This window comes from Triturus cristatus, chromosome 1_2 (genome assembly GCF_964204655.1).
Source record: "Triturus cristatus chromosome 1_2, aTriCri1.1, whole genome shotgun sequence".
Taxonomy (NCBI): Eukaryota; Metazoa; Chordata; class Amphibia; order Caudata; family Salamandridae; genus Triturus; species Triturus cristatus.
This window is the reverse complement of record NC_140580.1, coordinates 434,126,247-434,154,023: the sequence shown is the minus strand read 5'-3', so window position 1 is coordinate 434,154,023 and position 27,777 is coordinate 434,126,247. Positions and strand designations below refer to the sequence as shown.

General features: G+C 46.9%; 1 protein-coding gene across 2 annotated transcripts in view; it reads right to left on the bottom strand.

Annotated features, from left to right (window-relative positions):
- Positions 1-27,777, bottom strand: part of TNKS2 (tankyrase 2) — a 689,601-nt gene that overhangs the window by 324,103 nt on the left and 337,721 nt on the right. For both annotated transcript variants that reach the window (XM_085605833.1, XM_085605841.1), the window contains 2 exons: positions 17,233-17,485; positions 2,945-3,027 (listed from right to left, as the gene is read on the bottom strand). In XM_085605833.1, coding sequence (XP_085461959.1) covers positions 2,945-3,027; positions 17,233-17,485 — 336 coding nt within the window. The remainder of the gene's footprint in view (positions 1-2,944; positions 3,028-17,232; positions 17,486-27,777) is intronic.

Here is a 27,777-nt window from a genome sequence, read left to right as displayed (position 1 = left end):
TCTAATAATTTAGACTCCTTGTCTGGACATGGAGCATCACCGGTGGTCTGAAAGTTGGCACGCTTCCTAGAGTTGGTCACTACTAGAGAATCTAAAGGAAGTTGACCTTTGATGTAGGTGGGATCATTTGGGGCGGGTTTATATTTTTTATCAATTCTAGGATTCAGAATCCTAGCCCTTACAGGGTCTCCGATTATCTCTGGGTCGTGCTTAATGACACCTTTTAACATGGGTAAAGTTTGTACTGTCTTTTGTGACTGTGCAAACGTGTCTAGTAGGAAGTCTTCCTCTGTGTACTCATGGTACTGGGCAGCCCTATTAATGTGCTGACTAAAGCCAATATTGTCATCTGGGGGAGATGGCTTTGTGGGGTATGCCTCGGAATCAGGAAGGTCTGGAGGACCTACTGAGTCATCATAATCATCCCATGGGTCCTGTGGCATGTCTGTGTTGTCATCAGGGTCAGTGAAAGGGTCATTATTCCCTCCCCCACCCCCTAAATCATCATCACCCTGTGTTGGTGGTGAGTATGGAGGAAGTATGGGAGACTTTGGAGGAGAGAAAGGCTTAGTAGGAAGAACAGGAGAAGAGCGTCTTAAAGGTGAAGTGGCACAGTCTCTTTTCTTTACAGGCACATCAGGGATGTGTGGGGTGTCCAATTACCTCTTCTTGTGTGGAACGTTGACAATATGGCCTGTCTTAGTGTCCACTTGGAGAGTTTTCGGATCGATGGGATCCGGACGAAAAAGTTCTTTCTCTTTGGTAACCGCTTTCGGTGCCGATTTTTTCGGTGCGAAGCGAGGTTTAGATTTCTACTCTGGAGCCTTTGAAGGGGTTTTTGGATCCTTCGGCTTCAGTGTTGAGTAGGAAATCTTCGGTGCCGAAAGTTTTGGTTTCAGGTCCAAGGCCTTTTGTTCCCTCGGTGCCGCAGTGTTCGGTGCCGATGGCTTTTTGGGAATTGCGGGAGTAGGACGAGCTCCCGGTTCCGGTGCCGATGGTGTCGGGGGGGCCACTGATACGCGGCTTGCTCGGTCCAGAGGGCGGGGCTTCTGAAGCTTTGATTCGGTCGCGACTGGAGCCAGCAGGCAAAATCTTGACCGGTGCCTTCTTTTTCTCTGGTAGGGTCGGGGCAGGGGCACTTGTAATCACTCGTTGACCTGGAGTAATGTGGTCATCGGAGTCCGAGTCATCTGCCTCAGAAACGATGTCCAGATCTTCCGAATCCTCAGTCTCAGGAACATCGGGGCCTTCATTGAAGATGTCTTCTGGCACCGGTGCAGCTTGTTGCGCCATAACGTGTCGTCGGGCCCGGCGATCACGGATTGTCTTCTTGGAGCGGGAGGATGCGTAGGCTTGGCAGTTTTTCTCCTCGTGCTCAGGCGAGAGACAGAGGTTGCATACCTTGTGTTGGTCGCTGTGTAGAAGTTTAGCTCCACACTGGGGGCATTTTTTGAATGGAGTTCTTTCCATTAGGCGTAGGCCCGAATGGCGCCGATAGGCCCAGCGGCCCGCGTCGACGACCGGAATCGAGTGTGTGAGTAGTCCGTCGAAAAGCACGCGATCGAAAACAATACCGTCGAGGTTGATACGCGTTGCGTGTCGAAAAGTTTTGGATAACATGGTACCGAACCGAAGTGCTGAAGTTACATCCAAACCAGATGGCGGAAAAAAAAATAATCTGAGGATGGAGTCGATGCCCATGCAGACTATCGTCCAAGTGAGGAGTCACCTTTCTCGTGACTACAAAAGACTTCTTCCAGGACAACAACAAGGTGTAAGCATCCAAGCCCAACACCAGATGGCGATCTATGCACAGAGTGTGAATTCTGCAGCTTACATGCCTCGAACACATATTTTAAATAAGGTTTCCCTTTCATTTATTTGGATTGTGAGTGATGTGTGAGAGTCTATTACAGACATTTTGCAGAGAAATGGGTTTGTTTTATGTAACATCCATAAAAAATTTCTTTTAGATCAAAACGGGACTACACATTTAAAAAATGGGAGAGTGTCACACAGATTATTTGCAGTAATATTAGTGAGCTCCTACTGCATTACATTATTGAAAGTCAAAATACCCAAATATTAGGTGTAACATAGTGATGTGACCAAAGACATTAAAAGAGCTGAAACTGGATCATAAATTCAAAGCTATTCCAAAAAAATAAGGCCCCCAAAATACTTCCGGCTTAGGGCCCCCAAAATCTTTAAGATGTCCCTGCTTCCCAAAGTAAAAATGAAGGTTACATGTATAAAATATATGTTCTGCCCATGAAATATGCTGCACCCTGCCTTAGGGCTTGGTAGACCTGCCATTGGACTGACTTACACATATTGCAGGGAGAGGTTGAACTTCGGCTTTGCTTTAAATGGCAAAGTCAGGTTAGCAGCTTGAAACTGCTCTTCCAACCTGCAATGGTGGACTGGTAGACTTGTTTTACCAGTGTCACACTATGGTTGGCCCAACCAGTGCTGCAATCTCTGGGGTCACCCTCTACCCTCTAGCTTACATGCCCTGGGTACCCTTAGTACCATATACTAGGGGCTTACAAGTAAGTTAGATTATGCCAATCTGGCATAAGCAAATTCGACACAGACATTTTAGGGTCAGGTCACTGGCACTGAGGTTTGGTTATTAGGCCCACTACACACTCTGGGTCGAAACACTAGCAGCATCAGTCCAAAAACTTGAGTGTGACAATATAAAAAAAGGCAAAAATGAAAAAATGTAAATAAAAAAAAAAAAGTAATTCAGTTTTATCATTAAGATAGGTTCTCTTACCACTGCATGCAAACAAAGCTATCTTTACTAATCCAACATATAAAAATAAATACAAAAATTTCACTGTGGTAACAATCAGTAAAGAAATATTTGAAACAATCAGGATAGGAATATTTGAAAAATGACCAAATACTGATAGCAAGTATTAAAAAAAACACTTGCCTGTTCTCGCTCAAATAGATCAATGAGAATCTCAAGTCCAAGGTTTCTCATGAAGTGGTGTAGGTTAAAATCGCCTTCATCAACTAGAAAAAAAGAGACCTACATTTAAAACAAGGATAATTGGACTACTCCAGACACAAACATTAGACAACAAATACACAATAATTCTGGATTCAAAACACTTGAGCCAGGAGGATAGATGCATGCTAGAACAGTGTTGATGTTTCTGGCAGCCATATCATAGATGTCGGTTCTTTTGAGGAGCGTTTTCTCACAGGTAATGCATTAGCAGGTACTCTTTAAAGAAAAGTAAGTAGGTGTTGGACGTGGTCCTCTCTGCAAGGTCACCACCAAACCTTCTGACTTCACCTTTTTTCTGAATTTGTTTTTGTTGACTTAAGGACTCTCTGCTCTTTACCACTGCTAACCAGTGCTAAAGAGCTTGTGCTCAGTCCCAAACGCATTTTACAATTGACTTACACCTGATTGGTATATTTCATTTACTTAGAAGTCCCTAGCAAAGTGATATACCAAACACCCAGGGACTGTAAATTAAATGCTCCTAGTGGGCCTGCAGCACGTTTTGTCTCACCCACCTAATTATCCCTCTAAAACATGTGCCAGGTCTGCCTTTACAGTCTGAATGCAGTTTTAAACTGACATTTCCACTTTGTAAATTAGCCCTCTGGTCAAGGCTTAAACGCCTCTTTTATTACATTTAAGTCACCCCTTAGTTAGGCCGTAGGCAGCCAATACGACAGGTTGAATTGTAATGATAAAAGGTTGGACATGTACTTTTCAGTTTTACATGTTCCGGTTTAAAAAAAAAAAGACTCGCAAATTAGTTTTTCACTACCAAAGGATAACATTGGGTTGCCTTATTACATTTAATATGTGCCAACGTTTGATTAGGTCCAGGTACGGATTTCATGTTTGGTGTCTGAGAAATTGTAATTTAGAAGTTTAAAAACGAATTATCTTTGTACAACTGTGTCACGGCTGTGTGAATTATTACGCTTGTTTCATCTTTCACAATTCTCAACAAGCTCTTTGTTTTGCCTGAATGTTTTGTTCTCTCACCTACAGGTCACTAATTCCTCACAAACGACTTCACTTCTATGTCTCTGGATACAGGATTGTGTCCCACTGCTTATTGTCTTTTGTTTTGATGACTAAAACAAAATTGGATTAAATCCCACTATCCGGCTGGATAGTTATTTGACTTTTAGAAAGTTAGCATTTTCCTACTCTATTTGGTCCCTTCAGCCGGTCCCTGGGTCACATGATTGGGTGTTGCTCGCAGTGGGACTATGTTTATTCCTCCCAGCCACACAATAGAAGGATTAGGTATATTAGGTATATTTGGACGGGCCATTACTCGCAGGATAGGGTAGTGCTGGGCACAGCTTAACTTGCAAATCAATAGGCTGTCCCCTACCTCCACTTCAAGGCCTTCCCACCACTTCATTGTTCATGTAGCCAGGTTGGAGCTAAGGCAAGAGAGGTAGGAAACTCCAAGCACTTCAAAGGTTAGCTCTCTAGAAACGTCTCCTGCTTCAAAGAAGGCAGTGTAGGAAGCTAGATCTGTATATACTATACCAAAATGCGGTATAGTGTGCACAAAGTCCAGTGGAACCCCAAAGGTAGGCAGAGGTAAAAGTAGATAGCACCTTACTCTCCATTTGTGGTAGTGTGGGTGAGCAGTAAGGCTGTATCAGAGGGCAGTGTTAAGCATTTGTTGTACACACTCAATCAGAAAATGATGTCACACACTCAAGACTGAACTCAGACCAATTTTGTTTGTATAAAATTATTATTAAGTGATTTTATTTCTAGAACCAAGCCAAGCCTGGCACAGGTAAGTGAAATAAATGCTTTGCAAGATAGTATACAGTGTTACCGATGATCTATGTTAAAAACAAGGGGCTACTACGAAAGTGGTCTACTATAAAATCTGATCTTGTTCTGCAACAGGTTATTTCATCTAATCTGAGGCAAGTATTAGACTGTTTGAATGTGACCTTAAATCCTCCATCTATGTTGACATCATTTGGGGCAATAATAGAGCTTATTAATGCCGCTTTAACTAATAAACCTAATAAGTTATGTCAGAAGGAAAAAAAGTGGTTTAATAGTGACTGTACATATTTTCACAATACGTTCGTTAAGTCTCTGAAGGTAAAACCCCGTAATATTCTGGAGGTAAAACAGTCACGCATTGAATATAAACAGGCGCTAGAGAAGCGCAAACCAGAAATACAGATGCCTGGGAGCTACTTCATACAGCATGTCAGAGTAGAGATCCAAGGCTATACTTGCAAACTGTCAATCAGGATTATTTTAACAGTTCAACCAATAGCAAAATTGATGCTACAATCATGCCTGAAACCTGGGTAGAATACTTTACTGGCCTATACAAAAATGATACTGACCCACATCCCTGTGCAATTTTCAAATATGGGGCATTGACACTAGCATGTCCGACACTAGATGAGGTAGAAAGGGCCCTAAATTGCATTGTGAGGAATAAGGCCTCTGGTCCGGACGGTATCCCTGCAGACCTTTTTCTAGCTACTCCCCCAATGTGGCTTCCATTGCTAACATTTTAAGTTGTTATGCGACCCAGGGTCCCCCTGACTCATGGAGAACTGTTATAATAGTTCCCATTTTTAAAAAGGGGGATAGGTCGAACTCTAATTGTTATCAACCTATCTCCTTAATTGATTGCACCTGCAAATTAATGGGAAGGGTATTACTAGAGCGGCTGGAGGCCTGGGCATCCGCTAGCGGAAGTTCTCAGATATTCAATACGGGTTCAGGAGAGGTCTGCGCACAATAGAACAATGTCTCAATCTGCACCTGGTCATAAGCAAAAACACCTTAGCAAAGCCAGGTTCACTATTTTGGGTTTATGGACCCGAAGTTGGCCTTTGACTGGGTGCAGAGAGACAGACTTTGGGAAAAGATGCTGGGAATGTGCATTGAACCAGCTATTGTCCATTTCTTAGCAGCTATGCACCAAGACGTGACGGGGAGAGTTCGCTATGGTGCAGGTGGCGAATTCACAACCTTAGTGAAAATGACGCGGGGGGTGCGCCATGGCTGCGTTCTTGCACCTTTTTTCTTCTGCCTATACATAAGACTTAGAAAAACATATTAAACATGGGAAGTTAGATGTCCCCATGATAGGGTAGGCTGTTACCGGCCTTACTATATGCAGACTATTGTGTCCTAATGTCAAGAACGGGTGTGGGGCTGCAGCGGCTTTTAACCATGTTCAACGATTTTATGACTGACCTAGGCTTGAAAACCAACGTGGGGAAATCTTATACTATTGTATTTGAAAATGCCCTCCGATTTTAAAAACTTGTTTTATTAATAATGAAAATATTTCCTATGTGTCTACTTTCCTAGCTGGGTATTTTATTTGACCAAAATAGTAACTGGAATTATTGAATAGAATCTAGGATCTGTGGTTTTAATAACAAATTAGAGGGTATTTTTAGATTCACCAAAAAGCTGGGTTCTAAACCTATTAATGCGATCATTAACATTTACAAAGCCCGCGCAAGCGCTGTTTCTTTGTACGGTGCTGGAGTTTGGTGATCCTGTAAGGCAGAGGGTCTTCAAAGGGCAGAGAACATGTTTTTGAGGCGCTTGCTGACAATTCCAAAAAGTACCTCTGCCACCATCTGTCACAGTGAACTGGGTCTGATCCCTCTGATCTTTCGAATACAAATAGCACCGATAATTCTGTGGCATTCAATTTGGGCGAAGGAAGAAACAGACTTAAATCGCACAATTATTTTAGATTGTTTAAAACTAGAGTGCACAACTAAAATACCTTGGCTCAATTACATAAAAAATCAATTTGAGACTGTGGGCCTGGTGGATTTTTTTCGTAAGCCAGAAATCATTGTTAAGGTTTCAAAAGCAAAGTTGAAAAAGGACTGTTTATCACACTTTTATGTCACTAGAAGTTCACTAGAGATTAGAAAGAAAAAGGTAGTTGAACACTCAATGCTAGTCTGCACGCCAGGCATTGAACCTTATCTTTTTTTCTACTTTAGCCATGCTAAACTATTTTATTTAATAAGATTTAGGTTCGGTATATCACACTTTCTTGTTTTACATCCACGTAAAGTTTACTGTGATGATAAATTGGACGTGTGCCCTTGTGACTCGGAGTCGGTTCAGAGTACTCTTCACTTCATGTTTTTTTGTAAACTTTATACTGATCCCAGGCGTGTCTTTTTAATGCAGCTTTTAATATTTTTAAATATAAGGAAATGTCGGGCTGCATTATAGCATCTCCAGCTTTTAAAAGATGAATTTACCTGTTTAATGATTTACAGATTTATTTCCTCTGCTGTACGGTTGCGGGGTATTGTTGGAAACTGATTTTCTATTTTTTTTAAATTTTATTTTTGAACTATTTGTATTCTGTGCTATGCTTTTAAAGAGGCTCCTTTGTAGATTAACTTACTCATGATATTGATACCCCGGAAATAAATGTGTTAGTGTCATGGAATTATCATAAGATCTGTATATTTTACTTATTTGAACTTTTTTTTCTTTTGTACTAATTACTTTTAAGATGTATTCTTTTATGGTTGAGATTCAACCGAATAAAGATCTTTGACTGACTGACTCACTGACTGGCTTTGCAAGATAGTATACAGTGTTTACAAGTGAATTCCAGTTCAAATGCAGTTGTTTGAAATACAGGTAAGTCAAGGTATTGAAGTGCGAGTTACTTACCTTCGGTAACGATGTATCTGGTAGAGACGTTGTCTAGCCGCATATTCCTTAACTTAGAATATCCCCAGGCGTCAGGCTGGATCCGGAAAAAACTTTGCAGCAGCACCTCTGCATGCCGGGGGTTGGCGCCACACGACCCTGTCCTGACATAGTCCACGTACGTGATGTCAGCGAGGTCATATAAGTCCCCCCCGGCGTGCAGACGTCAGTTTTCTTCAGAGAAACTTTTCCGCAACACAACACGGAGCCACCAATAAAAAAAACTGTAAAGTATGGGAACAGTGAGCGATGGCTGAAAATCTGTGAATAAATAAAGAGGATGGTGGAAGACACCATCGTAAAAGACAGAATTAGAAACTACCTACACATAGGTGAAAAAGCTGTGAGAAAGAACCTTGCAAGCTAAGCGAAGACCCTCCCCTAGTACAACAAGAGGCGAACATCTCAACAGACAGAATAGACTGTTAGTACCAAGCAGAATAACAGACAAAAATAGACTGTCAGTACCATGTAGAACTGTGCCGTTCAGCAAGAAGGGAGCACAGAGAGACAACAGTCCATCGCAGGAATGAAAAGTCTGGCACCGCCCCTAAAGCAACAGAGGTCCGAAACAGAGGCAAACAGAGCCCCTAAGAAGACAACCCTAGAGGAGCCCAGAACCCTGAGCCAACAGAGAAGGTGGAAATACAGCAGGAGAAGAAGAAAATGAAGAGGAATCTCCAGGTGAAGGACAATCGAAAAGGCCTCATTTCACAGATTAGAAACCCTTGAGAGGGAGCCAACGGTATTATTGCAACAGAAACCCCCGAGAGTGGTATTACGGCAAGCCTCAAAGGGACGCAACAATGTGAACACCCATGAGAGAAAAAGCCAATGCCAACTGTAACCGGGGGGCCAGCGGAGAACCCCACTTGGCAAGGTCCTTGCAGAAAGGGGAGGCTGGGTGGGCGTTAAGGAATCTGCGGGTAGACAACATCTCTACCAGATACATCGTTACCGAAGGTAAGTAACTCGAACATCTGATAAAGACATCTAGCCGCAGATTCGTCAACTCAGAATAGATACCACAGCCATACCCCAAAGGGGAGGTGGGTCTGCGACAGAACAGAAAACGCCAAGCATCCGATCCGGTAACAGAGTGACGGATAAAGGGGGGAGGCGGGGACGGAACAGCCATACAGCAACCCGTGAGAAGACTGTGGTGGAACAGCCATACAGGAACCCAAGTTGCTCGGCAGAGCAGAAATAACGGGATGGTAAATTTCCTAAAAATGCCAGAATGGAGTGGGGGGGGGGGGAGGAAAGGGAGAGGGAGAGGGAGAGGGAGAGGGAGAGGGAGAGGGAGAGGGAGAGGGAGAGGGAGAGGGAGAGGGAGAGGGAGAGGGAGAGGGAGAGGGAGAGGGAGAGGGAGAGGGAGAGGGAGAGGGAGAAGAGGAGAGGAGAGAGAGAGACCACTCTACGCTTAATGGTGCACGATGAGGACACCGACCCAAGCTCTAAAACAACCTGAAGAGATGCAACCAGAGCCTAGCAGACTAGCCTATAGAAGGAAGGCTGAAGGGGCCTGTGCCAAGAGCCCACAGGCAAAAGCTAGAACCTGAGCAATGCGCCATAGCACGGCCTAAAGAATCCGCTGTATCTAAGGGTGGGCAGATTGTGAACTCGGCATGGTCGCGGCCATCCCGGAGGAGGCAAAGGATATCAACCCGAGCACCTTCAGAGGTGGCTGAAAGCAAAGACTCTGCAGAGTCCCACAGGGCAGAGGTAGCCCGTGCAAAAACACACATTGTATTTAAGGACCGTAGGGCCGCACTAGTGGAGGCAAAGACGTTGCCTTCATGCAAGTGAAAGGTACAGCCATGGGCTGTCCCTTTGCGCCGGAAATGGCTGTGCTGTATATGGCCCAATCTGAAGAAAGATTTGTATATCGGAACAATCCCTATGGCACCCACCTCAAGCAATGGTTAAGGTACATTGATGACGTGTGGTGTATCTGGGAAGGATCGGTACCATTGCTTAAAGAGTTCCATGAATGGTCGAACAATCGGAGTCCTGATATCAAATTCAGTTTGACATAAGATTCTAAAAAAATATCTTTCTTGGATGTTGAGGTGAAAGTTACCCCAGATGGCCTCATATCGACTCTGCATACCAAGCCTACGGATACGAACAACACCCTACACTTTCGCAGCTACCACCCAAGGAGTCTTAAAAACAATCTCCCATATGGTCAGTTCCTCAGAGTGAGGAGAAACTGTTCTAGAATAGAGGATTTTGATCTACATGCTGAAACCCTCTACAACAAACTCAAGGAGAGAGGTTATCCTCGAAAATTGCTCAGACATTCATTGAAAAGAGCTCGTTGGATGCCTAGGGAGCATCTGCTGACTAAAAAATATAAGCCACCTACACAACGCATTGTGTGCGTCTCCACGTTTGGCCCGCACACCCAGCCGATCAAAAAGATCATTTGTAATAATTGGCATTTGGTGGAGGGAGCAATTCCGGATATAGGCCCTCCCTTGTTTGCATTAAAAAAGAACCGGAATATTGGCCAACAGATCACCATCATTGCTTTGGGTTGTAACACAAGAAAAAAAATCAACAAGGTACTCTTTTCAATCTCCCGCCAGTACAAGGTCATCATAAATGTGGGACGTGCTCAGTCTGTAGTACAACTATAGAAGGAACCCTTTTCAGTGATGGCAAAAAATATTGGCGCCACAATGATTTTACCAATTGAAAATCTAAAAACGTTGTATATGGAATCATCTGTCCTTGTAACAAGGTATACATTGGCAAACCCAGTCAAGAAGTGAGGCATCGGATAATTCAACACCGATCAAGAGTGAAGAACAGAATCTCTTCTGCACCTCTGGTCGATCACTTTGTTGCATTTAATCATACTCAAAATGATTTCAAATGGACAGTGTTAGCGTTAATAAAACCATCAAATAGGGGTGAGGATCCATCCCTACAGCTGTCTCAAAAGGAGGCGTATCTTATTATGAAGTTTGATTCAGCCATTCGCGGTCTCAATGACCTTTCTGAAATCGGTAACCTGTAAAGTGATTACGGTTCCCAGCATACACTTGTGCAAGTAATCCAGTCCACAGTTGTAACCAGTATGTACTGCCGTCATGTGATCCCCGGATGACCGTCCAGCCATTCTATGGAAGGCACGCTGACCTACGGTGCAGTTTCTAAAGTTGAATTTGTCTGGCAAAATACCAGGGAAGTCGCGCTTTAACTCAGAAGTCGGGCAGTGCACCAGAATAGCGCGTGCATACTGCGGACCGTCATTTTCCTCCCCCAAGAGTGAGTAATCTGGCTCGCTCATCGCGGTCCTGACGCTAGACCACTTATGAATAGTATTATGGGTTTCAAACGTATAGGTTGAGCGGTATATTTTTAAAGTGTATCTACATTTCCTTTGACACCGCCATGGTAACAAGTCTTTCCCATTAGGATTCGGTCCGCCCTAAAAATCTTCAACAACACGATGATTCCGTGGAGCCGCAGACCTCCAAATTTAGCAAAAAAAACTACATTTTAAGGTATTTCACAGTCCTGGTTTTGTAAGCCATAAGTTACGTCGACTGTAATCTTCATTGACAATCTTTATTGACACTCACAAGCTGTATTTGTCCTTTCAGCTTGATTAACATCTCTATTTGGCTGGTCCATTTATCGCAATTCAAAGTTTGGGAGTCACCTTGATCATCAGGTACTTCATTCTGCTCTAACATAGCTGTAATTTGGCATTACTTGTAGGGAGTTCCGTCCAATGACAATGACACCACACTTTTCATTTTTCCCCAACCAGACATTTCCAGTCGCCGCCCTGAGGATAACCCGGGAACTGTGTAGGGTTTGAAACGCGTTGGCACGATGGCTGAAGGCAACTAGTGACATTTGGGCAACACAGGGGAAATAGTAAAAGATATTAATCCCGAGTTGTGACATGACCCTTGAGATTATTTAGTCAGCTTCAGCCTAGTATACAGGCAGGATTTTTTAATTCTTCTATGTCTGCCTGTTGTTTATTTTTCGTTCTTTACACACGGACTGGTTTTCCTCCAAAGTTTCGTCACTGTTAAGGTCCTGTGATTTGTTTATATTTTATGTATTTTGGAATGTATTGAGGTCATAAGGAATTATTGGATTTACCTCTCTTTGTCATGATGATATGTGTTTCTCTTTGTCATGATGAAATGTCTGCTTCAAAAAAAAGGTGATAAATGATTGAATTTAATGTGAATTAAACCACATGTACTTAGAAATGACTGTCTAGGTTCATTGAAGTAATTGTGTAATATCCTATCTGGTCACTTGTGTGTTTTTGCTAGTAGAGTGGTCCAGGCCAGGTACTGACAGGACCCAAGCCTTGGTTTGATAGCGCTTCCCCCCCCCCATTGACTCTAGCCATCTGGACTCCCGAGAGAGAGGAAGCGTTCGAGGGGGCAGGTAGGGAAAAGCAGTCTGCAACACAAATCCATGCCCATCAGGGTGTACAAATAGACAAACAGGATCATGCGGAGCCGGACGGTGGCGATTCAAAGCTGAATGAGCCACCGGGTCACCTGAAGCCGGCCGGACCCAGGTACCTAAAACGGTATCAAAGGGAAGCCTCAAAGGGTAGAAGCGGCTCCACATTCCCGGACCCACGATAAACGACCTCCAGCAAGGGGGTCGACAGACAAGGGGGCAGATGGGGGTTGCATGCTTAAAATGAGAGTGGCTAACAAGACCACCCTCAAGAAAGTCACACTGGCCTCGGTAGCCCTCTGTGGAGGAGACAACTCATCAGTGGGGGAGGGTTGTAAGCTGACCCTCCCCAGAGAGATAGGGCGCGACCAATGTTCCACGGAAGGGAGTCCCATTGAAGAATGAGGATCCGGACGTGGCTCCTGGGGAGACTAAGAGCCTGCCGGATGTGGAACCTCCTGAGGAAGCTCAACAAATTCCAAGGGGGGGCACTGGCAAGAGTACGTCCGGTGACGCTGGGCGAGAGGACGGCGCCGAACTCCATCCCGAGGCCTCTGGAGAAGAGTCCATAATTCTGGGCCTACGCGGCGCAGATGCGACACGCGCCGGCGCTGACCGCGCGTCTTCATGCGTCGACTCGGAGCTGTCCGGTGCAGAGACTATGATAAGCTCCACTTCCAGGGAAGGAGCAGACACCGGAGCCGGCGAGGCAGTCTTTCGGAGCTGCCCCGGGGCCGACCCCTCTATTCATGCTAGGCTCAGACTCCAGGGAAAGGAGCGGAGGCGGAGCCGAGATGGCGAACCTCCGGCACGCCGTCGAACCCGGCTCCGGACAGGCGACCGCCTGCCCAGGGCATGTCAACAGGCTCCGACTCCGGAGAAAGTTACGGAGGCGGAGCCGAGCCGCCGGTACGGCGCCGACCCCGGCTCCGGACAGGCGACCCCCTGACCGGGAGCCCGGGGTGTGCTCAAAGCAGGGCTATGAGCATCAGCAACCACCTGCGGCGCCTCTGGGAGCCCAGCGGGGCTATGCAGCGTGGCAGCGGTGCTGTGGGTCGTAGAGGGGGACCCAGGTGGGCCACGCCCTAACGACTCCACGTGGACCGTAGAGGGGGACCCAAACGGGTCACGCCCTAATGGCACCACATCTCCGACGTCCCTGGGAGGCAGAGGCTCAATTGGCGCCGGGGGCGAACCCACTGGCGAGTTTGTTGGAGTTCCCACAAGAAGCGGAGGCCCCAAGGAAGCCCCAGGAATGGGAGAGGGCCAGGCCTGCAGAGCTGCAGCATATGCCTCCATTTGGGCCCGAGTTGCCCCCACACCCGGAAAGGGCGGGTAGGGCGACTGCCGGGAGCGCACGTCCAGAATGTTCTGTGAACTAGAGCTCCTGACAACAGAAGAAGGGGAGGTCGAAGACCTCAGCGACAAGCGCCTGGACTTACCCAGTGGCGAACGGCGGCCCCGGACCCCAGAGGCCGAACGATGGCGGAACTGGACAGTAGAGGGACCTGCCGTTGAAGAAGAAGCCGGGGGCGAGACGACTCCGACCTGGATAGAAGCTTCATACGGCGCTCGCGTCAAGACTTGGGCTTCAGGTGTTGGCACGCCTTGTAGTCCGTGGAGTCCTGGTGCTCGCCCAGACACCACATACAAATAAGATGCGGGTCCGTCGCGTACATCTGTCGGGAACAGGAAATCCACGTTTTAAAGCCCGAAGGCATCGCACACAGTTCCCCGACACGAAGCGTCGACAAGGCCTGAAAACAGGCCAGAGGAACCGCTCACTCCGGATCTGCGTTGCACACGGAAAAGTAGGAAACTGACGTCAGCGCGCCGGGAGGGACTTGATGACCTCACTGACGTCACGTACGTGGACAACGTCAGGACGGGTTCATGTGGCGCCGTCCCCAGGCACGCAGAGGTCCTGCTGCAAAGTTTTTTCCGGATCCAGCCTGACGCCTGGGAATATTCTAAGTTAAGGAATCTGCGGCTAGATGTCTCTTTCAGATATTACTGTAGAGATTGCTTTCTCGTTACTTCTTCGATTACTTTTTAAGTTACTTTTTCTACACAATGTGGTATGCCTAGATATCACACTAGGACATTGCCGAAAGAAAAGGCAAGTAAAATCAGTTTTGCATAATTGTAATTTTTCAGGGTTCCATACACATCAACTCCACATTTAGAACATTTGTCAGAGAAAAACAGTTAATAGGTTCCTATGGAGAGAAATGAAGTTAATTGTTACCAGGGTACTCGGTCTTTGGGGTTGAGTTTCTGGGGTAGTAACAAGGGTTTCCCCAGGGTCAAGGATGTGTGCTCTTATTACACCCTCAGCAGCACTAGGGCGGCCGGGTGCAGAGCGCCGAGGCCCAATGGTATCTAATGGGGAATAGGGGACTTCTGGTTGGTGGCTGCTTTCGAGCAGGCCACTGGGGTGTGGGAGCAAAGCTCCTGGTGTTAGGCTCAGGGCAAAGGGGGGATCATGTTTAGCACAAAAAGTGCACTCACAGCATCGCAGGGGCGGTTGGGTGCAGTGTGCTAGTTTGGCGTTGGTTGCCCTGTTGATTGGGATGGGGATTCTGTGGTTTCAACAAAGACTGCAGGCTCTGGGACAAAGATCTGCTGGAGGGGACCATCGGTTGGAGAGGTAAGTTGGGATATTGGGCCACACAAGGCCGCGGGGCTTCGGGTGCAGGGGTGTCTTTAGGCGTCGGTTTCTCTTACCAGCTCCGGTAGTGGTCCGGGGGGGTGGGGGTGGGGGGGGGGGGGTGTTTCCAGAAAGAGGCTGCAGGTTTCGCTGGGAGTTTTAAGGCAGGTCAGAGATCACCAGATCTCGGGTCAGAATCGCCAGGGAGACCTCCTCGTGGTGTTGGGCCATTTGAACTCAGGCCGTGGGCGATGGGTGACTGGCGTATTTGGCCAGAGCCTTTTGGTGAACAAATCCGGTGTTCACGGGAGACAAAGTCTTTTATTTGGAAGGCAGGGAAGGTCCTCTGGGTTCTTGAGGTTGCTGGCTGCAGGCCACACCGGAGTTTCACTTCTGCAGGTTTGAGGTGCGTACAGGCCGATAGGGCTGGGGCCAAGTCAGTGGGCCTCCTCCTCTTCTTAGCTTCGGCACGGCTGTTCGGTCCTTCTTTTTGTCGTTGCTTGCCTGAGGAGGCAAGGTTCAGGGGTGCCCCTAAATAGTAGATTTAGGGGTGTTACAGGTAAGTAAAAGGTTGGGACCAATGGATCCCTTGCTTGGGGTGGGTACACCCCCTATTAAACCACCCTCCAGTGGGAGGGGGCATATGCTGGGTCTCCCCATCTGCAAGATGGCGGGGACAGAGTTGTGCTTCACCTCGCCTACCCCATCAGAGGGGTGGGTTTGGCAAAGGTGGGCACACCTACCTTCCTCACTTGGTTTTCCCACCGGTTCTCCCGCCCAAAGTGGGGGTCAGAACCGGTGGGGACCAGTTGCTGGAAGCAGCAAAAGGCATGGGGAAGCTCACCAAGGCGGCAAGCCTTTGAAGCTTCCTCTTGGTGAACCCTGCCCATCCTTGGGGAGGAGGGTTGGCACCCCGTCCCAGGATGTGAATTGTTTCAGACCCCTCAAGCAGCAGGCTCTCGACCCAGGGGTCCAGAAATATGTCTGGTGGTGGCAGCTGGGGAGCAGCCCCTCAGTCTGGACACTAGTGTGAAGTCATTTTTCAGGGGGCATTTCTAAGGAGTCCTCTGTGTGCATTTTTCAAAAAATCCCCCACTCGCATCAGTGTGGGTTTAACGTGCTGAGAAGTTTGATACCAAACTTCTCAGTTTTCAGTAAAGCCATTAAGGTACTGTGGAGTTCTTAATGACAAACTCGCAGCAACATATACTCTTAATGGCATTACTGCACTAGGAATTGGCTTAGACACTGTAGGGGTACAGGGCTCATGCACTTGTACCCTCACCACATGTATAGTGCACCCAGCTAGAGCTGTGGCTGACCTATGATTGTAGACATGGCACACAGGGATGTGTGCCATGTCAACTCTTCACTTTGTTCTGCACCAAAACAGGCAAGAGAGAGTGTGAGTGTGTGTGTAAAAAGGTACAGGGGCTCTAAGGGTGGCACAATAAGTGCTTCAGGTCTTCCCTGTGCAAAACTGATTTGAATATGGCTAGATGACCACCCAAACAGGGGTGGCATGGTGAGCAAAAGAACAATGGACAAAACCCAGATCTTTGCGACTGAGGATGAATGTTGCATTGTTCTGCATTGCGTCGATCATTTGTTCGTTTTGCTTTGGTCATAATACACCTGTATACCTACATATTTAATGGAGTCAAACTGTTAATGCAGTCCTTTACACAGCATTAAATCCAGATGGCCTTCAGGGATAGGAGTAGCTGAAGTAAGAAGGATCTATCCCAATTAACACAGAGGCAAGACGGGGCTCCAAATGCAGTTAAATAGGACCATGACCTCTGGCGGCACTGCAGGGTCAGCTGTCAAATGGACCAACGCGTCGTCTGCGTATAGGACACTACTAGAGGGTGTCTAAGCACTGCAAGACCCCACTTTGGCTCCCGCTCCCTAAGTATACACACCAAGGGCTCCACCGCTAAGGCAAACAGCAGCGGTGAGAGGGGGCAGGCCTGTCGTTTACCTATAGCCACGGGAATTCAAAGATTGATTAAACTTGTACTGATCAAGGTTTTTGAAAATTTTGCAATGTAAAGCCAGCTATTTTATTAATTCAACAATGGATTAAGTGCATTTAGTTGGCACCTTCTGTTGATGTTTCTTCTCTCCATCAACTGTTTGATACCAACAATAGATGCTATGTATGTGTACCATAGCTGAGCAAGAAAATGCTTTGGGTCTTCTTTATTTGTGCCATCAGACAACACATGAATGTTATTTATTATAATCTGTAAATCAAAGTGTAATATTTTTCGCTAAGTTGCCCTAAATTATTATTTTCACCAATTAATGACAAGAAACCATATAACATGACAATCTCTTTAAGTCAGACAGGCAAAAAATGCACATTTAATACCAAAAGACCCACCTTCATGCTTTTTCTCTAGTGCAATAGCTCCTTCTGTTCTATTAGACTTAGGAGAAGAGAGTTCCGAAAAGGTCTCAGGCAGGTTGTCGAGGCTAATAGCAGCAGAGAGACTTGACGTGCTAGATGTGATGGGAGACAATGCCACACTGTTGGCTGCCACAGGATGAGTTGTACTGATGATCAGAGGTGTGTAACATGTTGATAACGCAGAGGGAGGCATGGCTGCTGTTAGCAGAGCTCTTACATCATCTGCCTAAAAGGAACAAACAAAAAACATGTTTCAATCAATAACAAATTCATAAGAATATTAAGCAGTGGCATAACCATGTAATAATAATAAAAGAACAGCTATTAATACCAACACTAGCTCTTTTAAGTCATAAAGAAAGAGCATAAATACTTTTAGCAACGATAAATTATAAAATACAATCTCAGCAGTATGTTTGAGTACGACCAGAGAGGGTGATAGTCTGCCAATAAAGCCACAGGAAGTAGAAAGGTAAGGTTCAGAAGATGTATCAAAACGTTTCTTAGGTATAACTACAGTTCGTTTGCATTGGTATCTTTCATGTAGTCACATACTTGAATTATTCTCAGATGTCAGGCTGGGAACCCTCAAAATAGTCCATAATTGTATAGCAGGATCAACACAGAGCAAAACAACATTGAACCAGAAGCAGATTTCATGGAGACAATCCACCTCATCAGATCACTGGAACTCAGGCCAATGAGGAGAATAGGATTAGCATGTCAACCGTGCATACAGCACAAAATGACCGATTTTCATAGCTTGTCAAAGAAAATGGCAGTGGCTTCATAAACAGCGAGGAGGGACGGCGCACGTGAATTTATGGAGGATACCAAGGCTGAAGAACTGTAACTACAGATAAGGGACTTTCGTCTCCAGCACTGAATCTTTTATAGATTCAAATGTATGTATTAAGATTACGAAAGAAAAATATGGAAATTACAAAATCTGGCTTACCGTAATCAAACAGGTTGCGTAGTACCAGTACAACTGCTGTTTTGAATAAAGATGCATCTCCAAGCAGTAATGCTTGGTAAAAATATGGACAAAACTCCATACATTTCAGGAAAGAAGTGCCGATGTGGTAGCTATTATCCTACTTTGTTCTTCCTATTTAAAACTGTAAACACCAGAGGTCTAAGGAGTAGAGGGTTTTTTCTAAGGGCAAATCGGTGAGGAAAAAAAGGTCAGCAAGCAATTTATTTTCCAAGATGCAATGACATTGATACACTTAGCATAAAGTGAGGTTTTGGACCTTAATTCTATCAAACGTCAGATAAGGTGAATAGGAAACTAAGCTTTTGTTGCAGTTGTCCCCCCACTTTTTGCCCCCTTTTTGGCTACGAAACGCAGATTTTTTACTTTGACAGTGCACTGAAGTCTGCCAATCAGGCCACAGTGTCAGTGCTCCTTCCCCAAAACAAGGTGCTGTCTAACTGTGCTAATTGACTAAGGACTTTAGCACACCTGCACGTCCCTAGAAAATGGTACACCACCCCTGTCCAGTCCAGTGCTCATTTGGCACTAGGACAGGTAGGAAAATTAGCTATGCAGGAGGCGTGTTGCACTGCCAGGCTCAACACACCTCAAGGGTGACCAAGCCGGGCGTGAACACAAATTTAGACATCCCACCATCTTGTGTGTAGTAGACTTAGAAATTCTGGGACAGGGTGATGCCCACTCCCCAAAGGAAGTGGTCATCGAGGGGGTGTAGTGACTCCAGGTGTAAGTAGCCCGTGGACTACTACCCCTCACTCTCCTTAACACCCCTAAACTGAGTATTTAGGACTTAAGATTCCTATGGACCAAAGGAAAAAGTAGACAAAGAAGACAACTGCTGACCAGAGGAGTACGACTGACTTTCCGCCAACCTTGCCAGCTGCACCCGGCCCTTATGGAGCAACAGAGTCATCCTGCTGTTGTACAGAATTCAAGAAACCTGGAGGGCTGCCAGTGCTTCGCCAATTGCCAAAGGACGATCCTTGGAGTAAAGGAGCTAGCCCGCAGCAGCAACAGGCACAAAAGCAGCAAGAGCTGGTACACCGACCTGCCGCCTACGGGGAGAGGCGTCGCAGCAGTGGCCCAGGAAGAGGTAGCAGTGCTCCTACAAGTCAGATTCTTCCCACCTCGAAGAATGGGAACGCCAGGAACGATCAGAGAGACACAACACCAATACCTGGGGTCCTTTTGGGTCATACCGGTGCTTCTGAAGTTCATGGCTGGCCTCAAGATTTTTGGAAGCTTTTTCCACGTACTCTGCCATTCTGGACCTTAGGCCTAGTACATAGTCCACAATGTCTTGTTTGGGTTCTTGGAGAGGCTTCTCCCAGCCCTCTTTTACAAGACAGAGTGGTCCCCTACTCCCTTCTGAGGCACCTCTCTGTAGGTGAAAAGCAAGCATGGTAAGAGGACATCCTATCTCCTTTTGAGTGTTTCAGGGAGCCCCATATTCATGCCTTTCAATGTCTTGCTAAACCTATCAACAAGACCATTGGTTTGTGGACGATTGAATATGCTACTTACCAGTATGCATCTGTTCTTGGCATGTAGGGCTGCTGACATTCATATCTGTGCATAGATCGCCGCCTAGTGTTGGGTCCGGATGTTTGCACGTTGTTGTCCTGGAAGAGTCTTCGAAGTATCCTTGGATAGGTGACTCCTCCCCTGGACTACAGTGCGCATGGGCATCCTCTCCATCCTCAGATTGTTTTTCGCCATTGTGGCAGTGATGGAGTAGATACAGAAAGTGATGACCATGCTTTACAGTAATTCTGAGAGCTGCAGCTGCTACAGGCGCCGGGGAGGAGGGAGGGCGATATGAATGTCAGCAGCCCTACATGCCAAGAACAGATGCATACTGGTAAGTAGCATATTCAGTTCGAGGCATGTGGGCTGCTGAATTCATATCTGTGCATAGAATATACAGCAGTGCCCTCTTATTAGCGGCGGCTACCAGTGCCAGCTGCAGCGGTCTGAAAAAGAGTTTTGAGAACAGCCTGTCCTACAGCTGCCTGCTGTTTTGATTGCACATCTACACAATAGTGTTTGGTAAATGTATGTGTAGTGGACCAGGTGGCTGCTCTACATATGTCATGCAAAGGGGCTCCATCTGTGATCTCGGCTGGTGCTGCTGCCCATCGGAGGGACTTCTTGGACTTTCATCCCAGCTCTTTTGAAATCAACACCGCGCCTCGCGGCCCCCGCTTCGCGGGAGCCGCTCGAGGGACCGGGACTCTGCTGCAGTCACTTGGGGAATTGTTGCTGGTGTGCTGACACTGACCCTGCAAGAACCGGCGTACTCAGGACTGCGAGGACCAGGGTGCTGTGCACGAAGCAGATCAGCCGCACCTGGTCCTCTTCCTGACTCCTCCCCCAACACCTTAAACAGGCGGTGCAGCCCCCTGATCGTGGGCTCCATCTGTGATCTCGGCTGGTGCTGCTGCCCATCGGAGGGACTTCTTGGACTTTCATCCCAGCTCTTTTGAAATCAACACCGCGCCTCGTGGCCCCCGCTTCGCGGGAGCCGCTCGAGGGACCGGGACTCTGCTGCAGTCACTTGGGGAATTGTTGCTGGTGTGCTGACACTGACCCTGCAAGAACCGGCGTATTCAGGACTGCGAGGACCAGGGTGCTGTGCACGAAGCAGATCAGCCGCACCTGGTCCTCTTCCTGACTCCTCCCCCAATACTGTTGCCCTCCATTATATGAACGTCTCCCTGCCTACTCGCGCTAGCGGGACGCGCGCGGGACGCAGCCCGGGGCGAAGACCGGGCAAAGAGCGGGCCGTTTGAGGCCGTTCGAGGTCAGCGAGGTCAGGTCGGGGCTACCCTCTTTTGTATATCATTTTAACAGTTCTGTTGCTCCTTATTTGTTGATTAGTTACTATTTCTTACCCACAGTCTAGCCAGGGGGTTGCCGTTGTTGTTTACCAAGCTATGTCTACAAGGCAAACACGGAGCAAGGCCGCAAATGGCGGCCCCTCAATCATTGGCCCTATGGACGATTTTATTACTCGTACTAACACAGCCATAGATTATGAGATTTCTAAACTCCAGACTCGAGTTTCCCTGGAACTGGCATCCGCTAGGAGATTGTCCCAGGTAATTGATCAGTCAAAAAAATCTTCCCTAGGCCGTATAGCTACTGTGGTTACCCCGGTGCGCCCACCTATCCCCCACTGTGTAGTTGCACAGGTTGATGTTCATCACACCCCGGTTCTCCCCACATTACCCCCCACTTTAGAGCCACTGACCCAGGATAGTGCAATGAATTCTCTTAATACGCCTTTTAAGCAGGATGTTAGTTCTAATAATTCTACCCCTGCTATGTTTCCACTCAGGCGCTCTATTAACAAAAAATATCAACCCAAAAAAAGATGCACCTCCCGGTCTGCTTACGGTCGCAAGAAGGCTAAAATTGTGGTTGCACAATACCCGAATTTGACTAGTGCTCCGGCATTAAATTCCATAGAAGGGCGTGTGCCCAGGGATCAACCACATCATGTGGGAGCTAAAGAGGGTCCAGTCTCTGCTCCCTTGACTGCTTCTACGGTCACGGAGTCAGAGGTTGAGGTTGAGGGCCTACATGTAGAGAATGGGGAAAGTAATGAAGGAGAATTCATAGGTTTAGTTTGGGAAACCCTCAAAAAACTTCTTACTCCTCTCGATCTTAGACTCTCACGTATTGAGAATAATCTGCTCGAGATGGAAAAGAGCATCATTGCTCTGGCCACTCTCGGCCTGAGAAGTCTAGAAAACCAGGGTTTTCCTGCTGTTGAGCCACCCCCCCATGGTTTAACCCCTCAAGTCCCGCAAACCTCCCTTCCTGTCCCCGCCACTGCACGTTTGATTCCTACACCAGGGACTGTGGGTGTGGATCCTACTAACACCGCCTCCATACCTAAGGCTCTAAAGCGTCCTACCCCCCAACTATTAGCTAAATCCAAAGTTGGTGCACCGCGTAGGCCCCCTCCTAGCGAAGTGGCGTTACATTCATCTAAAAGCCCTCCTGCTAAGAACAACTTTAGAGGGGGTTACATTGATCTCCCTCCAGAGGCCAATGATCATGTGGTTGTGCTGACGGGTGTCCCTGAGTTAGGAAGTGGCCATCATGAGAACTATGAGTCTCTGAAGAACAAGACAGTTCATTGGCTTAACGTGAATAGACCAATCCCTATTGGACAGAGAAGTAGAATCTTGATGGTACGCAGAACCCCCTGGGTGGGCCCCTCAAAGAAATCTAGTCCCGGGGACTGTATAGTGGTAACCTTTGAGGACCCTCACACGGCACATTACATCTGCTCCTGGCCTACTGGTGAAGGTTCTCTTGTTACACCAAGGCCATTGCCCTTTTTTTACCCTCCGTGTCCTAGTTACACACGGGAAGAGAATTGGTCTGTTGTACACCACCATAACTGGAGGAGCCATCCCAAAAAAGTTCAAGATTCATGTATAAATTGGTATGGTTTCTCCACCTCGAATCGGTTTGCTGGGCTTGAGGAGGTAGATTGACTCGTATGCCAACCGGTTCCCCAGGTCCCCTTATTACAGGCCTTGGGGCACAACGACTCTTCTCTTGTAGTGTCTGTTCCTTCGGTTGTTAGCTCCCTTAGTCTAGAGGGAACGTTTTCTGTTTTACCTATAGAGGAGAGTTTGTATACGCCATGTATTTCCGACTCCCAAGTAGTAGGGGATCAACTGAATCCATCTTGTACGATCCCCTTGCCTCCAATTCAGGATGTTTTGCCAATTCAAAATGTTTCATCAATCAGGAGGTTGTCTGATGTAGCAATAGCACCCTATCACCACCAGTTTGAGCCACTATCTAGGCTAAACAGATCTACTGCGGAGGGGGTAGGACCTGCGTCCATTCTGGCCACACTAGATAATCCTCCAAGGGAGATTACCCCTGACGTCCCTTTGCTAAAGATTATAAATTGGAATGTAGCAGGGCTCGCCCGTAACTTTGAAATCCCTGAATGGAATGCCTTTTTGGACCCTTATAACATCTGTCTTTTGCAGGAAACGTGGTGCCTTGAACCTAAGCACAGAGTGGGCTTTACGACCTACTTTGTTCCAGCCTCCCTTCAATATGGACGTAAAGGCCGCCCGTCGGGTGGCCTTCTTATATGGGTTAATATTGCTTTAGGTTTAAGTGTAACCCAAAAGCCGACACATTCTCCTGATCTCCAGAGGATATCCATCCTTTGCCCAGGGGGCAGGAAGTTGGAGGTCTTTAACCTCTACTTAAGGGGGGCTAGGGGCGGGTCTTCTACTCTATCCTCCACAGGATTAAGTAACGATCTTTCCGCCTGCTGTATTGATTCTTATATTCTTCTCGCAGGCGACTTTAATTGCTGTTTCGAGCCATTGGCCAGGGAGGATATTTTGGATACCTGGGATGAGGATATAAGGAGAGGCATTCCCACCCTGACCCTAGACCCGATCCCTAAATGGTCCCAGAGCGCGGTAGACATCAATGCTCTCTGTATGGAATTTGACCTAAGATCAACTAATGGTCGATCCAAATCGGATCTTTTGGGTGCGCACACCTATAACAGGATGGGACACACTTCTAGAATAGATTATGTTCTGTTGAATTATAACTTGTGGCCACTCCATTACGATATGGAGGTTATTGCGTCTTGCGATAGCGACCACAATCCTCTCTCCTTAACATTGATTTCCCCCTGGCAGGCTGGGAACATAGCTGAGTTCCCCTACAAGTGGAAAACCTCCCATGAGCTTGCTCCTTCGCGCTGTGGCAGGCGCCTAAAGTGGGCTAAAGTAGCAGCGGATGAGGAAAGGATGGCACAGGCAGGGACCACTATGGCAGCATCGGGCACGCGCCTTGAAGCCCTGGGTACCACCAGCCAATCTGTTTCATCATTATTCACAGAAACCATTGCGCTGTTAAGTGATTTGTTTATTATACCCCAACCCAGCGCGAATGTTTCTGCGAAAAGTGCTCCTAGGGTAAGAAACAAGTGGTATTCCTCTAAATGTCGGGCCGCAAAGGGGGAACGTATTTCTGCAGTGAAAAGTAAGGATGCAGGCAGCATTAGATGGGCGAGGAAACGCTATAAAAAAGTTATGGCTGAGGCAAAGGAGGCCCATGATTATAGTTTTTGGTGGGATTTAGTGGAGGTAAGCTCCAGGAAAGACACCAAGGGGTTCTGGGAGCTGCTGAGAGCTAGGGACAAACCTTTTGATTCCCTGCTTACCTGCAATATTCCTGGCGATCTTTGGTTTGCCCACTTCTCTAAACTCTACTCTGCCCAAAGTGGGGTACTCCATCCTAACATGGGCCTTCTCGCCAGCTTATCAGCTGAGACCTCCATTAATCCCTGCCCCTTCAGCACTGAGGAAGTTGCAAGGGCAATTAGTTGTATTGTTTCTAACAAGGCTGCCGGACCGGACGGAATCCCGGGTGACTTGCTGAAGAAATACCCATTACCCTGGAGTAGGTTAATTGCATCACTATTGAATGAGGTTGTGTCGGGAGGTTCTCTCCCTGACTCATGGAGGGGTGCTGAGGTCGTCCCTATTTTCAAAAAAGGTTGTCGGGACGACCCAGCTAATTATCGTCCTATTAGCTTGCTTGATTCTACACAAAAGGTTGAGGGCAAAGTGGTGCTAGGTAGGATTCTGCAGTGGATTGAAGAAAATCAGGTTCTGTCAGACTTCCAGGCTGGTTTTAGAGCAGGGATGGGTACCAACGAGCAGACGTTTCGCCTTCTAATGATATATTGGAAAGTGGTTGTGCTGGGTGGGGGCAGCTTGTATTTAGTCTTTATAGACTTGCGAACTGCCTTCGACCTGGTCCCACGAGTCCAACTGTGGAATGTCTTAGGTAGGTTGGGTTTACCTCCCTATTTGTTGGCCTTGCTTATAAAGTTTCACGAAAGCAACTTTGCCCAGATTAGGTGGGGTACCCAGGGGGAGAAAACATCTCGTATCTCCGTAGATAGGGGCGTCCGCCAGGGATGTGTGCTTGCCCCCACTCTGTTTTCTCTTTATGTTAACGGAGTGGTGGAACATCTGCTCCAACAGCCGTCAGACGCACCATCCTTGGCTGGCAGAAAAGTACCTACGCTCCTTTTTGCGGATGATACCCTCCTAATTTCAAAGTCACCAGCAGGTATCCAAAAGTTGCTTTCTAGCTTTAAGGCCTTTTGTGATACCAAGGGCCTGTCCATAAATATAAGCAAGACCAAATTCCTTGTTCTCAACCCTCCCAGGAAAGCGGCTGTTCCTCCTTCCCTGGACTCTGTTCCCCTTGATAGAGTCAACGAATTTGACTATCTAGGTATCCGTCTATGTGCCAATATGAGCTGGAAGGCGCATCACCAAAAGGTGTTCTTGACCCACAAGAGGGTCACAGGGGCCCTGCTCAAGGAACAACGTGCCTCAGCTTTAAAACCTATTGGGGCACTTCTTGATATATACAGGGCAAGGGTGGTGAGTGCAGCTCTGTATGGTGCGGAATTGTGGGGTATACAAAGAGTTGACATTTTGACACACCTTGAAAACAACTTTCATAAAGACCTTATGAAATTACCCCACAATTCCCCTCCTGTTTGACGCAGGCACACGCTCAATCAGCGAGCAAGCCAGGCTACGTCCCCTTTTATTATGGGCCAGGATATGGAATGTCCCTGAATTGAGTAGTTACGCAGATGCCCTGAGCGAAATCTTATCCTCATCCGGTTGGCATAAGGTAATCTGGCTCAGGGAGGTTAAGCGACTTCTCTATGACCTGGGTTTAGGAGATGCTTGGGTCAATAGAACAGCACCCTCAAAACAATTGCTCAAAAAGATCTATTGGCTCTGGGTAGATAATGAGAGGTTGTGTAACCCCAATCATTGTAAATCTGTCGCCCAGTTTTTGTTAGTCAAGGAGATCCCTTTCAGAGAACCTTATTTGGATGCAATCTCCAACCCAGGTGATAGAGCATTATACTTTAAATTCAGGGTGGGTGTTCTTCCTCTAGGTCTTTTTACGTCTACCTGGAAACCTCCATACCAAACTGTCCCTTACTGTCCCTTTTGTAATTTAAGGGTCGAGTCCATAGCTCATCTGTTGTTCGAGTGTCATGCTTATTCTGTGCCTAGGTTGAGATGGCTGAAGCCTTTATGTAGGAGCCTAGGTACAAGATCATACTTGGAAGCTTTACGCATATTGCACTCTGACGCTCGTCCCTTCTTTGCCTGCTGTTTAGCTAAATTTTTGGGTTGGGCTTGGAGGATAAGATCTGCAAGGAAACAGCTGTTACAGTAATATCCTTTTTTTTAAACTTTTAGATATCCGACAGTATATGGAATTTAATAATCATTTTATCTTGTAACTGTATTGTATTATGTCTTATTTATTGTGCGATATGTGTTGTATTGTTGTGCTTTTATGACTAACTGTCGAAATAAAGCTTTTGAACTGAACTGCAAAAGAATGTTTCCTAGGAAAGCCATGGAGGCCCCTAACTTACGTGTTGAGTGGGCTCGTGGGGGAATCGTTAAAGTGCGTTTAGCCTTTTGATAGCAAATTTGAATACATTTAACGATCCATCTGGCTATACCTGCTTTGGAGATAGCGTTACCTTTGTGGTGTGGGGCAAAGGCAACGAAAAGTTGATTTGTTTTCCTAAAGGGTTTGGTCCTGTCGATATAATACATGAGGGCCCTTTTCACATCTAATGTATGGAGTGCCCTTTCTGCGACAGTTTGTGGGTTTTGAAAGAAAACAGGCAGTTCAATAGTTTGATTCATGTGGAACTGCGATATCACCTTGGGCATGAATTTGGGGTTGGTACGTAGTACGACCCTGTTGGCGTGAACCTGTATAAATGGCTCTTGAACAGTTAGTGCCTGGAGTTCACTAACTCTTCGTAAAGAAGTTATCGCTACTAGGAAAGCTACTTTCCAGGTAAGGAATTGAATCTCGCATGAGTGTAGAGGTTCAAAGGGTGGACCCATCAGGCGTGTGAGGACCAAGTTGAGGTTCCACATCGGAGCCGGTGGGTGGCTTGGTGGAATGACTCGTTTGAGTCCTTCCAAGAATGCTTTGATGGCAGGCACTCTGAATAGCGAGAGGTGCTGCCTGGTCTGCAGATAGGCTGATATTGCGGTCAAATGGACACGTATAGAGGCGTACGCCAGATTGCATCGGTATAGGTGTAATAGGTAACAAATAATGTTTTGGATGGATGCGTCTAGCGGGTTAATGTCATTATTATTGCAATAAATGACGAACCTCTTCCATTTGGCTGCATAGCAAGCTCTGGTAGTGGGTCTCCTGGCCTCCTTAATGATGTCCATACAGTCAGGTGGCAGGTTTAGGTAGCCAAACTCTAGGACTTCAGGAGCCAGATTGCCAGGTTCAGCTGTTGCGGATCTGGGTGCTGAATCTCTCCATGGTTCTGCGTCAAATGCTCGGGTTTGACCCGCAGCCTTTGATGCGGCACCACGGAAAGTTCGAGAAAGGTGGTGTACCACGGCTGGCGTGCCCACGTTGGAGCAACC